This window comes from Varroa jacobsoni, unplaced genomic scaffold (assembly GCF_002532875.2).
Source record: "Varroa jacobsoni isolate VJ856 unplaced genomic scaffold, vjacob_1.0 contig02482, whole genome shotgun sequence".
Lineage (NCBI taxonomy): Eukaryota > Metazoa > Arthropoda > Arachnida > Mesostigmata > Varroidae > Varroa > Varroa jacobsoni.
This window is the reverse complement of record NW_019214822.1, coordinates 36,112-50,299: the sequence shown is the minus strand read 5'-3', so window position 1 is coordinate 50,299 and position 14,188 is coordinate 36,112. Positions and strand designations below refer to the sequence as shown.

General features: G+C 36.8%; 1 protein-coding gene across 3 annotated transcripts; it reads left to right on the top strand.

Moving 5' to 3' along the window:
- The first annotated feature begins 333 nt into the window (after positions 1 to 333).
- On the top strand, positions 334 to 13,347 carry LOC111272519 (uncharacterized). Of its 3 annotated transcripts, none has more exons than XM_022854017.2 (12): positions 334 to 422; positions 6,748 to 6,926; positions 7,185 to 7,401; positions 7,671 to 7,840; positions 9,005 to 9,069; positions 9,321 to 9,428; positions 9,646 to 9,817; positions 10,072 to 10,308; positions 10,923 to 11,156; positions 12,312 to 12,448; positions 12,684 to 12,853; positions 13,172 to 13,347. In XM_022854017.2, the coding sequence occupies exons 1-12, from the start codon at positions 416 to 418 to the stop codon at positions 13,279 to 13,281; spliced, it is 1,806 nt and encodes a 601-aa protein (XP_022709752.1). In that variant the 5' UTR covers positions 334 to 415; the 3' UTR covers positions 13,282 to 13,347. The 3 variants fall into 3 exon arrangements, with proteins under 3 accessions (XP_022709752.1, XP_022709753.1, XP_022709754.1); XM_022854018.2 differs by lacking the exon at positions 334 to 422 and adding an exon at positions 4,635 to 4,753; XM_022854019.2 differs by lacking the exon at positions 334 to 422 and adding an exon at positions 4,795 to 4,989.
- The last annotated feature ends 841 nt before the right edge of the window (positions 13,348 to 14,188 follow it).

Here is a 14,188-nt window from a genome sequence, read left to right as displayed (position 1 = left end):
GTAGGGAATAAGCGGTTTAGTACAGTAAAGCAGCTTAAAAGTTTAAGCAAATAGAAGGCACGGCTTATCAGTATGAAGAGTTTTCTCACCTGAAAACGAATTATAATAATAAAATTCGAGTACGTAATAAATTAAGGAAACATCCCATCTTAATACAATTTTTTCCAGGAGGCGGAATTTTTTGAATATTGGCATATCTACGTAATGCGTGACTGTCCGTTTTCCACCGTGTTAGATTATATAGATGATAAACTGCTGATAGCTGTGACCGGACTCCCGAAATTCTTCTTGGTTAGAGCAGTACAGGAAGAGTATGAAGAAGAAATAGCTTGCTTGTAGAATGTAAATTAGTAGGTCGAAAAAGGACCGTGTTCGTCAAGTTACCGTCAGAAAGGACTACAAATGCAGCTCAGTTATGTACAGTAAGTGAAGTTAAGTTGACCTTATGGATAACTATTGCATAAAAACAATATAAAAATCTATTTTGCTTCTAGCAGTCACTTGTTTTAGCAGACTTCAAAATGTAGTCAATTTTTTTCATCCATTATGTTTATCCGTTGATATGATAACGCGCGTTTGGTAACAAAAAACAAGAGCTAAACACGTTTTCGAAAATATCGGATATTGCAGAGGCTATCCAATGAAATGCATGTCAAGCTATCAAGCTAGTACTACGATGTTACTGAGCATGCTTATTTGAATACACGAGTTAGGAATCACTCGATTAGTCCAGGAGGGCCTATTGCTCGATTACTTTGGTAGTCCGACCAAACAAGGTTCAGTTTTTTACGAATGTAAGCAAAAAGCCTCGTACGCAAAATGCTTTTTGATTTTTCCTAATATTTTTTAGTAAAAACCTTTTCCACTGATGTAGTCCTCATTGTATGCTCCACGCTAAGCTAGGCATACCCAGCACTTTCAGTTTACTTTTTAGTTTTACTGTTTTTCTCTTTCGGATGAAGCGTACATTACAGTTAGCCCTCATCAATATTGCCACCCCATAGCCTAGCTACCGCATGTATAGAGATATTTGATTATGTTTCACTATTGTCCTTTAAAACTAAGGCTTGTTTCAGTATTCACTAGCCTCGTTAATAGTTAGTGGGCACTGAATATAAGAACAGGCCTTTGGCTTTATCCGCATAGTCCATAAAAATGTGGCCACAAAAACTTCTTGAACCGCGCCATATTAAAAATTAAAAGATCGACCATAATTAATAACGATTATTTCTTCTAGTTATTTTTTAAAGAGCAGCTTTATTATCATTGAAAATTTTGCAGAGCGTTTGAACACGCGAATTATAGTGACGCTCTGAGCCATGTAACTCGTGATTTTTTCATTTTTATAAGATTTTTCACCAAAATCGATCCAAATCTTAAACTTGCGCCAGCCTGTTACATCAATTCGACTAAAAGAATCAGTCGTTTGCGTTATTTCGGCAAAGCTTTTATACAAAGTAAGACTAATTATTTGTTATTATACAACTGAAAATGAGTTTGTCAAATGTAGGGTGCTATTCTTTAAATTGGATTTTCTATAAACAATTTTTCTGACAGTTCTACTATCATCTTTAAACCCGGCATAAGTAGTCAAGTAAATTAAAGTACTTCACCGTTTTATTAAATATCTACAAAAATAATGTCAGTTTTTTTCATCTTACAAAAAAGTGGCGCTTTACTCAAACTCTAGCGACAAATAAATGTATGGCATGCCCTCTCGCACCTCTCAACCAATTTATTCATTGCCTCCGGCTAAGAATTGTCAGGTATAGTGTCGAAGAAGTCGTTCCGTCATCATTATCAAGCGTCAAATTTGAGTCTTGCAGTAATTAAAAAAAGCATTTGTCAGCGCGGGATCTCAAGAAACAAGAACCTACTCAAATTTTTGCAAAGTGACTTTAACGATTCCTGTTTTCTGTGGCCCTGGGTTGTCGTGGAAAAGGATGATTTTTGCTTTGTCTTTCAAGCCTTTTCCTTTGGAAAGCTTCGTTCAGTGGATGTAACTGGGCCATACTTAGATTTTTGTCTATCGTTTTCTGCTTGTCAAGCCCATTTCGGTGTATAAAATAAGTCTAACCCACCTAATACAAAGTGTTGTTTTTTTTTTTAGAATAGATGTATGATTTAACTTTATGCTCCGACATATTTTCCGGAACTAGCCGTTCTTTTCGTTGTTTCATATCGACGTGGAAATCTCGCATCTTGTCATCCATAACAATTCTGTAATGAAAGGTCTCAGTGTGACTGCGCGTTGCTCATTGCCAAGACGCTGAAGATCAATAAAAAGCGGTGTTTTCTGGTCCGCTTTGCCCATTCTGTGCTGCTTTCAGATTCTCTATTTCTGATAAAATTGCTTACATCAACGACACCTGTCGATGCTCGAACGTTCGCCGCTTACTTTCGTGGTCAATAAACTCATCGAGCTCGAAAGGCCGGTCAGGATGGGATGCATCCTCTAGATCCAAGATCTACCATCTACCAAACCATTCGAGCAGTCATTTTAGTCATATTGTCCTTGTTCTACATGACAGAGAATCCCATGCTACTTCGACAGCTGTTTGATTCCAGCTAAATAGACTAATTGTTAAAGATACGCTTTTTCCCTTTAGAGACATCCACACTTGAAGGCTAAAAACAGGTTAAATTTCGTTCAACACATTGCAAATACAACGGGCTTGTAGATAAAAGTTACCCCAAATGTAAAAGTTATTATATTTGGAAAACTGTTAGAGGACTGCAGGACAGGATAAGCACTGGTGTCATTACAAACGCCTCTTACGATGCTGGAAAATTTCGTGGTCGAAAATGTCCATTGTCCATAACTTTAACTTTGTAGCATGTTGTTGGTTTTTAGTAGTTGCAATTAGAGAAACCGCTACAACAATTCTCTCGTTTTGAGAGAAGTTAACCCCTATGCCAGGTAATCTCGTATCAATTTAAACCGGATACTTATGACTTAAATAATACCGGTTTGTTTTTACCATTTTCTCTCTTCGTACTATTTCACCGTTTGTTTACTTCCATCTAAGCTAGAAAGGGTTACATTTTTTTTGTTACAGTGAACGGAATTTTGCGTTGAACTCAGGCTCCAAAGATGCATTTTTCACACTTATTCTATTTTGCCTTTTGCCAAGGCTAAAAAAACAGTCAAAGCAGCGTGAAATATCTTTGTTGTGTGCAACGGGAATTGTATAACTTACAAGACTATTTGAAGGGAAAGTTAAGCTCAACGAAGGGACTTTAAATTTAAAAGATATATCCCATCCTGGTGAACAATCCATAGTCAATGAGGACCTCGGACGGCAAACAATTCGTTTATTGCCCGAACAGAAAATCTGGGAACGGGATACTGTCAAATTTTTCAGATGTATGTAATTTTGTCAAAAACCAGAAACCTTGATGTAATATGGACCCTACAAAGCACACAAAAAAATACGGCTTTTTGTCGATGCCCAGCATTTCGCCCCCCACTAAGCAACCTATAGCTACGATAACAGGTTTCTACACAGAATTGTTACGAACGATTGAAAATGATGTTTCTCATGTGATCCAGAAAAAGATATGAATAGCTCCAAGAAATATACCCAAGTTTCCAATATAACCTAAATTTCTATCCCAAAAAACATTACCTGAATAGTCTTATATACCGAAAAATGCTTGAGAAGGATAACACAATCAACAGGTCTATATTCGGCCCATGTAAATTAGCCGAACGGAACGATATAATTCTATGTATACCTGCCAAGCCAATTCACGTCACTACTTTTTTTTTCCTCAAAGACAACTCATAACTGTTTGTCAAGTCACTGCATAACGATCAGCAAGTTTTTGCTGAGTTTGAGCCAAATTTTAGTTCGGCAATGTTTTACTTTTTTCTATTGAAAAGTTTTCAGGTATACCTTAGCCACGGATCGTCATCCAGCTAATTAATCCAGTTTGTTTTTTGAGTGGTATTCATTCGTATTTGCAAAATAAAGCGCATGCAATGCCTTAACTGAGAAAAAACTTCTCTGAGACTCTATTCGAATGTTTATTTTAGCACTGTTTGATAAAGATTAACAATAAATAGCCCTAGCACCTTAAAGCATATAAAACAGTACCTTTGTTGTACAGAGTGAGTATTGTAACAGCCCAAATTTAGACCAGGGATTCATTTGTATGCAAATATATATATATATATATATATATATATATATATATATATTCGCATAATATAAAAAATATATAGATTTCTCTCGATTTAGAATACAGCATAATAAAAATTGTTGTCATACCAAAACAAAATTCAGATGTTAAGAATCGTATGATTAGCTAAGCAATGGAAAAAGTTAGAGGTTAGCACGCTGAAGCATTTCTCTTTAATGCTTTTTCTTTTGAGCTTTCGGGGGTCATTACAAGACACCACGTCGTATAACTATGCTCCCGATGTACGATTTGAACTTATTGTTGCATGTTAACAAATAACACTAAATACTTGGGGGGTTAAAGTCCGTCAAAATCACACTAAAGTTTTCATTAATGCTGGAGAAGTCGTTTTTGGCGCTGCCCAGTTTAAACTCTAAAGATAATAGGGTTGGCATTTACGCGCAAGAAGTGGCCATACAGCGATCAGCTGAGAGGATCAGTAAGTAGACCTGTCTGTCCCTTTGTAATGTTCTGTTATTGCTTACGTCGCGTGCTCGTCTTGCACATATAGCTGTCTGACATTACAAAGCTTGTCGAGGCATTTGCACCATTTTATTCGAAACACTGAGTAGGTTCATTTTGATGCGTTTTCCTAGCTACTTTCTATATTTACGAAAACGAAGCTCCGACGCCCAAAGTGTGAAAACTTGGTTCTGTTACATTTATTTACGTAACCTGCTTTGACGAGAACCGTTGCTTATAACGCTTAAAATGTCTGTCAAGCAAAACAGATAGATCTCGGATGCAATCTTGTACGAGGCAACACTTAACGCTTCGACGTTAGCATAGGCTTGAGCAGAGACAGTAAGTTAGAATCCAAATGCACCCTTTTCTTGGGGAACATTTTCGTATGAAAAAATAATTCGTGACGATGTTATATATTTTGTCGAAAAAAACAGTGATCATTAAAATTAATTAATAGGCGTTTCTCATTGTTGCTCCGAATTTGTGATAGCGTTATCTTTTTGCATTCGGAAATAAATCAGCATAAGTTTAATGAAATAGTTATCAATGTAAATTTATAGTATATAGATATAGCGTCTGAAGCGAAATTGAACGGCATTACCGGAAGTGAGTTTTTTTTTATCTAATTTCAGTTTCACGTGTTTAGTTTCAATAAATATAGCACTACAACTTTAGCTTAGGACGACAGGTAAATAACAATTTTTTGGAAGTATCAGTTGCTTCCCAGCAAATTCACATTGAGGTAATAGGCCTTTAAGGTTATATATACACAGCCTGAATGTTTTAGTCGACGAATTTGAGGACCGCTTTCTTTGTGCAACGTAATGCACAGGTCTGTGGGTTTTTACTCTAGTCTAACATATAGTATTTAAATATACTGCATAGGTATTTGTATCTACAAAAAAATTAGCTTTACAGACTAGCTCATTACAACCATCGTGTAGATATATACTAATATTCCGACATCTCCTGAAAGTTTTACTAACTATTCGGTCGATTATTTCTTGTTTAGGTTCAACAGGTCAATATCAATTACTTGTTTTAATCTACTCTTTTAGGCTTTATCATAAATAGAAATAAGGAAAGCTCTTTATCTAGATTTAGAAAATTGATACACATTCGAAAGCTGTTTTTCTGAGATGATAAGGAGTTAAAGCACAACTGTATATAATGTTTTCATACGTGAATGATTTAAAATATTTTCACTGCTCGGTATCATTTTCCATATAGTTTAAAGTAGAACAAATATTATTTGCTAAAAAATGCTTAAATTTCTAGTAGAATTAAATTATTATCATTATTATCTGTTATTACAGTAGCACGGCGCGCTAAATTAGAAAGTATTCTTACCGTTTGAGTGACAGTATTTTTCCCCATGTATGGAAAATCCGAGTAATGCAGAAATAATAAAATTGTATAGTAAAGTTCCGGGCTGCTTTTCCTTCCTTATAACCAAAAAAAGAGGATAAACCGTATGCATTTTCCAGCACAATCGTCTCTACAGAGGATGTGATCATTGTGCCGTAATTTTATTGAGGCCTATTGGCCAGAAGCCTTACGGCGGTACGTATAAGGTTCACACACACACATGCGCCGACCACGTGTATATTCCTCAGCCCTTTGAAAAGGTTAAAAATTACCCACAGTGAATTATCGGTTTCGCGATCTCAGAATACAGCTCCATCGGGTCAGGTAAACTCTGTGGTTCCTAACTTGTTAGCTACGATCATATGTGTGGCTGCGTCCTGCATTTTACTCCTGTTAAATTGGTGATACATTTTCTAAATAGGACTTCCGTAGCGATCCTATTTTGCCATGAAGAGCATTACTCGTCATAATATGCTTGGATAGACATCTGAGAAAAGTTTCTCGTACGACTCTCTCTCTCTTTCATGTGCCTGAAATTTCATCTAATGAAGCATCCAAACAGTATATAATGTGAATTGGAAAAAAAAACAAAGCTGATAGTCAACCGTTGCATTACTTAGTCATATTGTACATATTACCTGAAGTACATCTGCGCACATTATTTCAGGGTCTCCAATAGACAGACGCCTATTGTTTTAAATTACTAGGAATCTTTCATTTTACTTTCAGGTGTTCACAGGGTGTTTCTTTATTTGTTCGTCTCACACGCGGTCAAAATGGCGGGCGGTAACACTATGGTTCAGCCGAACTCTACTGAACAAGCGCTTTTCTCTGAATTTACTGAGTGGCGTTTTCAAGATTCACCGGAATTCGCAACGATGTTTGGAATCCACAAATACGATGACCAGGTCAGCATTTTTCGTATGCTTTTCGACCACCGTTATCCTATTATTGTTTGCGCCCAAGTTCATATCAACATACACATCTGCTTGAATATGCAATTTATGACAAAAACACAATTTAAAAAAATGCACATCATATTTCAGCATAAATTACTAGTAATTTTCCAATGCAATTAAAGTAAGCTTCAATTCAAAGAAACGACATGCTAAGCCCGACAACAACACTACGAATCGCCCTTTTTTTGCATGCGTATCTGTGTGCAGCTGGAGTCATACAGCCTGGCTTCGTTCGAGTCACGCCGTACTAAGGTTGTCAGTCTCCTAGAACGAGCTAAACAGCTTCGTCTTGATAAAGCTCAGCAATGCGAAGCCACCTGCTTATCATCATTAGTGGATCTAGATCTGTTTATAGAGATGTTACAGATATATCTTGACGGCTTTGCTACGAAGTCCTACGTCTTTCCGTTGGCGAGAATCGACGGTTAGTAATTTCCTACCATGAATTCGTGAACACTAAAAGCAAGGTTATAAATGTGTTATTTTTTAAGTTAGCATTTCTTGGCGAATGATGTTAGCATGGTGCAGTGGTTTATCACCGGTATCCATTAACATTAGAAAAACTTTTTCTTGACTAATTACGCCAGTACACAACGGCAGATAGTCCGTAATGTACAAGCATAAATATGGACGCACGCAATCTACGCAAGCATGTGAATCTTATGACTAACGGCCTATTTTATCTGCCTGCAGGTTTGAATGTAGAGTTAGCACAAATTATCTCATATATGAAGTTCGAAACTGCGGACGACTTTAATAAGTTGACTCGACGATTGCGTGCCGTTCCTGCACAAATCGAGGGCGTTGTGGAGATTATGCGGGAAGGGATTCGCAGCGAGCTTACATTGCATTCTATCTCATTGGTGCGTGCCTAAAGAGAAACTGAAAGTATGAAGACGTAGACATACACTAATCCACTTGCAGTAATAAGCATAATACAAATTGCATTAATATATCTGCTAACGCCTTATTTAACGCTGGCACTTGTTCTACTGTAGTAAATTCACCCGCTTAGTGTTCAACAAGATTCAGTATGAATCATCTTATTGTTTTCAAAGGAACTTCATTGAAATTATAGATACATAACGCCAGCAATGACAGGCCATAAAAATTTATATCTACAAATGACTAGTGTTCCTATCTGCCCGCCATATGTATCATGGAGTATAGAAATAGTTTTATAGAATAGACAGTTACATAATAATGTTGTCAAGCTTATTCACTCAACTCATCCTTAGTTCTTCGTTAGATTTCCAAGTCAAATGTTTCTTTGCCGAGATTTTTTAATTCCTCCGCGTAGCTCCTAGTACACAGATAACAAAGGTGCATTTAAATACACTCACGTGGAAATGCTTAGCTTCACCAAAAGGTAGCCGGTCTAGATCTGTCAAACATTTTTTTTAAATCAAAATATTCACTTCCAAAATTGTTTTAAAGATAGATTATTTTTTCTTGTTTTTCAGCTTCCATAATCACTCGAAACTACTGTTGGTTCTTAACTTAACCATAACATCGGTTCACGGGCTGTTCCTCGGCTATTGATCATGTTTAACAATTATTTAAGTGACACGTCCAAAGCCCGCTAAATTAGGAACATTGCAAAATTTTCAACTTTTTTTTCATAAGTATATATAATCCTTTTATTTACTCTCATCTCTATTTAAATATCACCTGTAGAGATATTGTTGAATAACCCTTAAAAGTCACAGTTGAATGTCTAACTATACCTGATACGTTTTTTCCCCATTTATTAAAAAAAAATGAGCCACTATTTAGCATGCATTCTGTTATATTCCCGTAATGCTATTTTATAAAGTCAATTGCCTTTATAAAAATCAAATAGATACAGTTAAATGCACTTCTAAAAGCTCCGTTAATGTTGATCTATTTCACTTTTTACGAATCAAAAAGATCCATTATTTTATGTGTTCGATATTTGTGACAGTTGTAGGAAGAATAAAGAAAGTGTTCGTGCAATTCCTCGACGGCAAGCAAGACCTGATTGTTTCTTCTCGATGTTATTTCAGAAAAATGTGGTAGAAAGCCTTACAGACCTAGTCAATCAGGAGCCCAGTAATACGCCTTACTACACGTACGTAGCACATGTGCATAATCCATAACGCTGCCTGCAGGCTTTTGGCTGATAAAAATATCTTAATTTTGACCTAGGATCTCTTACTACTTTATTATTATTCATTTTCTTGCATCGTTATTTGCTTCAAGCTGGTAGACCACACAGTTCCAAAGTTAAGCGCACCGAAAATAACCATAATTACTATATCGGTGGGAGTTTTGAGTATATCGTACGTGTAATTGACGCAAACCAAATGTGACTGATCATAGGCCGGTTGCAGAGAGTAAGCTCACCCTAACTGACTCACAGAAGATGCAAGTTATCGAGGGTATCAGAGAAGCTCAGAAAGGACTTTCTGTTTTAAGGGACTTTATCAGGTTAGTACCGGATCGGTATTAGTATTGATCTATATTATGTGAGCGTTCGTTTTTCCCCTGAAATTCACACAAAACCATCCAACATCTGTGGGGTCTTTCCAACGCATAATTGAACTTGCTAAAAAAACTGAGGTACTTGGTCGTGCAAGCTGTGATTAATCAAAGATGGCGAGTTTATAATGTTTTCTTAATGGTACCTATGCCTTGATTTGCCTAGAGATGAGTATCTAGCGGCTTGTCGGAAGAATATAGGCGTTAGTTCATTGCCCAATGGAGAGGCGTATTATGCTGAATGCCTTAAGCACCATCTCGGGTACGCAGCGAAGCCATCTGACGTGCACGACATTGGATTAAAGGAGGTTGCACGAATCAATAACGAAATCAAAAAGGTGATGTACATATATATCCTGTAAATTAACATTGGATACAAACACTCTGAAGTCTACTAGGTGATGAAATGACTCACATGTCTAAGGACGCGCGTTAGGGTCACTTTAAGGCATTAGTTTAAGTTTGTAGGCCCAGGTTCTTTAAGGGTCAACTGCGCTGCGTACTGCGCTCAGGTGAAAAAGGTGATAAACACAATGTACAATAAAATAGTAAACACATTTTAACTTGTTATATTATAATTTTATTAAAAAAGGTGATTACTGAACTGGGACTCCAGGATACGCCTAAGGACTTTGCTGAAAAGATGCGTCAGGATCCGCAGTTCATTCTCGGTAGTCAGGAAGAGATAAAAGACCTTTATAAGTGTATTCTCGAGGAAAGAATTCAACCGCAACTGTCAAAATATTTCCGCACTGTGCCACAAGCTAAGTTAAATCTCGAACTCGTGAGTGCGTCAAGAGCTGCTGGACCTGCTGCATACTACATTCAGGTATAAAATCGATTCATTAATTCTTTTGAAGAACCTCTATGGATATGTAAACTCTACGGTAAATGGCTATTGTGAGTAACATAATATTACGGGCATCTCGGCTCGTTATATTATATTTAGAATTATTTCTTAATTATAATAATGTATAATAATTATAATAATCTTATAAATTATAATTATTTCTCGTCAGCTTGTTTACACATTTTACTCCGCGTTTTACTCGGTGTTTATTCCTCATAGACACTGCGTTAATGTCCATTCCTCTTTCGTATTATTAAATTGCATGAAACAACCATCCGTGATGCTGTACACACTGTCGTCTGATGTGTGAATGCTATTGATAATATCGTGCATGTTGTCAAAAGAAATATTAATCCAAAGACTAAAACTGCAGACGCTTAATCCGGTAGGATATATCGACTTTTTCTGAAAAGTATGTTACCTTGGTCATAAAGGAAAGCGGATTTTTCAATCTTTCATTTTGATGCAAAATTGGCTGGAAGACCAATCGTAAACTTTTGGTTTGTTTTAACTAGTCACACCACTCAGTTTAAAGTCATACTGACTCAAAGGTCTGTGCTGCATACCAACATAACCATACTTTGATCTTTCAGGGTGCAGTAGACGGTTCGCGTCCAGGTATGTTTTACATTAACGGAAATGACGTTCGTCGCTCGCCAACCTACATAATGCCAGCACTGGCCTTACATGAAGCTAACCCAGGCCATCATCTCCAGGGGTCTCGTCTACTTGAGACACGCGATTTGGCCAGCTTCCGGCTGCTCATGGAAGATCGTCGCTATACGGATATGCCTACCCATTTTCCTTTACATACTGCGTATATTGAGGTAAGTAACTACATGCTTTCTTTTTATTCTGATTCCGGTTGTATTCTATTGATGCTCAATTAAATGTATATACATTTATGCACGTGTGTCTGAATATAGACAATACATTCAAGCTTAGCTTCGTCGTTTGGTCGCCAGTAGCAAGTGTTCCACAGCCACTCGCTTTATATTGCGATTTCTCCGTTTATATATATATATATATATATATTGCACCACATTATTTTTCATTTCGAAGCACGAGGCATACATAGAAGATGAAATTGCGTTTTTGGTTTAGCTATTTTATTTGATTGGACCTTTAGTACTTTATTTCTGTGAAGATTGCTTGCCATCTTTTCCACACACTCAAGCAACAAGCTTAAAGCCTTTATTTTTTACCAGAAAGGGTAAGGATATATTCGTTCTACCTTGACATACAACTCTACATAAGCGGTTTTTGTTCACAAGTTTGCAGCGAAAGCGATTTTTACGGTAACAATGAATAGTCGGAAAAAAGATTTCCTATAGCCTTCACGCTACTTTCTGCAGAAATCTCGTAGAGCTTTGCTAGTGGACTGCGTTCCTACAGTTGGATTAGATAGTAGCCCTCGTAGGGTTGCTATCTAATTCGGACATTCCTTGTGATCGTTGTTTGTAAATCAAGTTTAGTAAAATTTCCAAGATTCAAGCCTCAGAGTTTCGGCTTTTGATACAATTAACGAGCCACTTAAGTTAGTAATACAAAGTTCCCTAGTAGCTGTATTTTTAGGCTATTTAGCCTAGGACCTTGTAGCCGAAGCCCACGTTGTACTCCTGCTTCGTTATTCACAAGTCCTTGTCGATTAGGATCGATTTTTAAAAAAGCAATGGAAATTGTTCTGAATCGCTGCCCGTCTTTGCGGCCTTTATCTACGTTCAGTTAACAACAGTTTCAAAACAATCATAAAAAATAAAAGTACTTCTTTTTCGAACTTTCCTGCACAGCAGTTGAAGACGATTTGTACCCTACTGTAAAGCCATTTCATACTCTCACTAATATATATATATATATATATATATATAATGCGTATCTGTAGTAGGTACCTTTGTAAGGTGAAACAGCGAAAACAAGTCAAGTAACAAACATATTAACCAACGGTGCGCATTCGATTTTCCATGCGCATGGCTTGATCCTAGGGTTGGGGCTTGTACAGCGAGTCTTTGGGCCATGAAATGGGAGTTTATCATACGCCATACGAGAAGTACGGCCATTACTCTCAAGAAATATTAAGGGCTTGCCGTCTGGTAGTTGATACAGGCATGCATGCGTTCAAGTAAGTTTCCACGGAAAACCAGGAATGTTCATGTTACAAATTTTTTTCAATAATAACCAATATTAGTCACACAACTTTATCGTAGCCACATATGCGTTCAAATTTACATCAGTTCAAAACAGAAATGACATTTTTTTTTTATCTGCAATAAGGACCCGTTCTCGTTGATTACATTTGGGCTAGTTGCTAGATCAAGGCATCGGATTTAGCAATAGTTTTTACCTTTATTTGGCAGCTGGACGCGTCAACAGGCGATTGATTTTATGTTGGAGCATACGGCGTCGTCACTTTCGGAAATCGAGTCGGAAGTTGATCGGTATATTACCTGGCCTGGACAAGCATGTGGATACAAGATTGGAGAACTTCGAATCAAACAGCTCCGACAAAAAGCCAACGACGCGCTTGGTACGCTGTTCATTTCCCTTGCTTTACCAAGAAATGTCCTTTTCTGTCCTAATCAGAACTAAAACCTTTGGTATAGGGTTTGCTAATAAAGGGATTTAATATTGTGTTTTACAATGGCTAATTGAAAGTTCCAGTACCAGAAATTTTGTCCATGTTGTTTAGTCATAAGAAAACTTCAGGTTGCTAAACTAGGAACTTCGATTACTTAGTATGTAAGGAGAGAGATTTTCAACGCGTTCTCACAGGCCATGTGACATTACACTGACATAAACCCTTAGTAACTTGTTTCTTTTTAACTATCATATAATATCATTGCAGGTTCAGCATTCGACATTCGCGATTTTCACGAGGTTGTTATGAACCACATGGGTACGCTAGCTTTTCTAGAAAAAGGCGTCGATGCTTACATCGCGAAACAGAGGAAATGATTGGCGGGTGCAATGGAGACTATAAACGCTTTGACTTTTGATAATAAACGTCGTAATTCTACCAAAGTCTCCTCTATTTTTGCTTATGCAAAACAATTAAAATGTAAAACTAGGAACTTCCGCGCATTATTTCCATAGTGACATCTTATAAAACTACATTTATCCTCTATATATTTCTATGTTTACCCTCAAACACCTTTCCGTACAGAAATTTCTCCAATTTGTATGGTGAGAGAATAATTCTTATATTAAGAGAATGACTCATACTAACTTGTATTAAGTCTAGTGCCAGATATTATGCATCAGTTTTGACAAGTTGCATCAATTTAAAAGGATATAAAATCGGGAAGGACACTCGTATAAGACATTTCAAGCCTAGCTGTTTCCCTGTTATGTTTACGTTGACATCTAACCGCGAATATGTAGGAAATACTTTTTCATACCATATATATTCATGGCATATATTCATATATTCATGGCATTAATAGCCTTCGTTTTTTAACGATATTACCACCCAAATTATCCAGCTAATAAAAGGAGGCCCTTTTTGTAGCTTGTAACACTAATAAATTTACTTTTATATTAACAAATCCTACAGTTGATAAGGGTCTTCTGTTATATTGCGAACGCTGTAATGCAGGGCCTTAGTTCATAGGATATAGTGTTTTTAAACCTAGAAACTTCTGTTTAGTTCCTCAATTTCAAAACCGCACACTTTATTAGGTTTTATTTGAAAATAGTTGTCGCTTACGTAGGTAACAAGCTGCGTTTGACATTTTTTTAGCAACTAACAGAATCCTGCCGAAAAAGTGCTGTGCTTAAAGAATGGTTTGAAAAAAAATTCGCATTGGCTTATGACATGATGAGGGAGCCACCTAGATAAAAACAACCGCAATGAACGCAATTT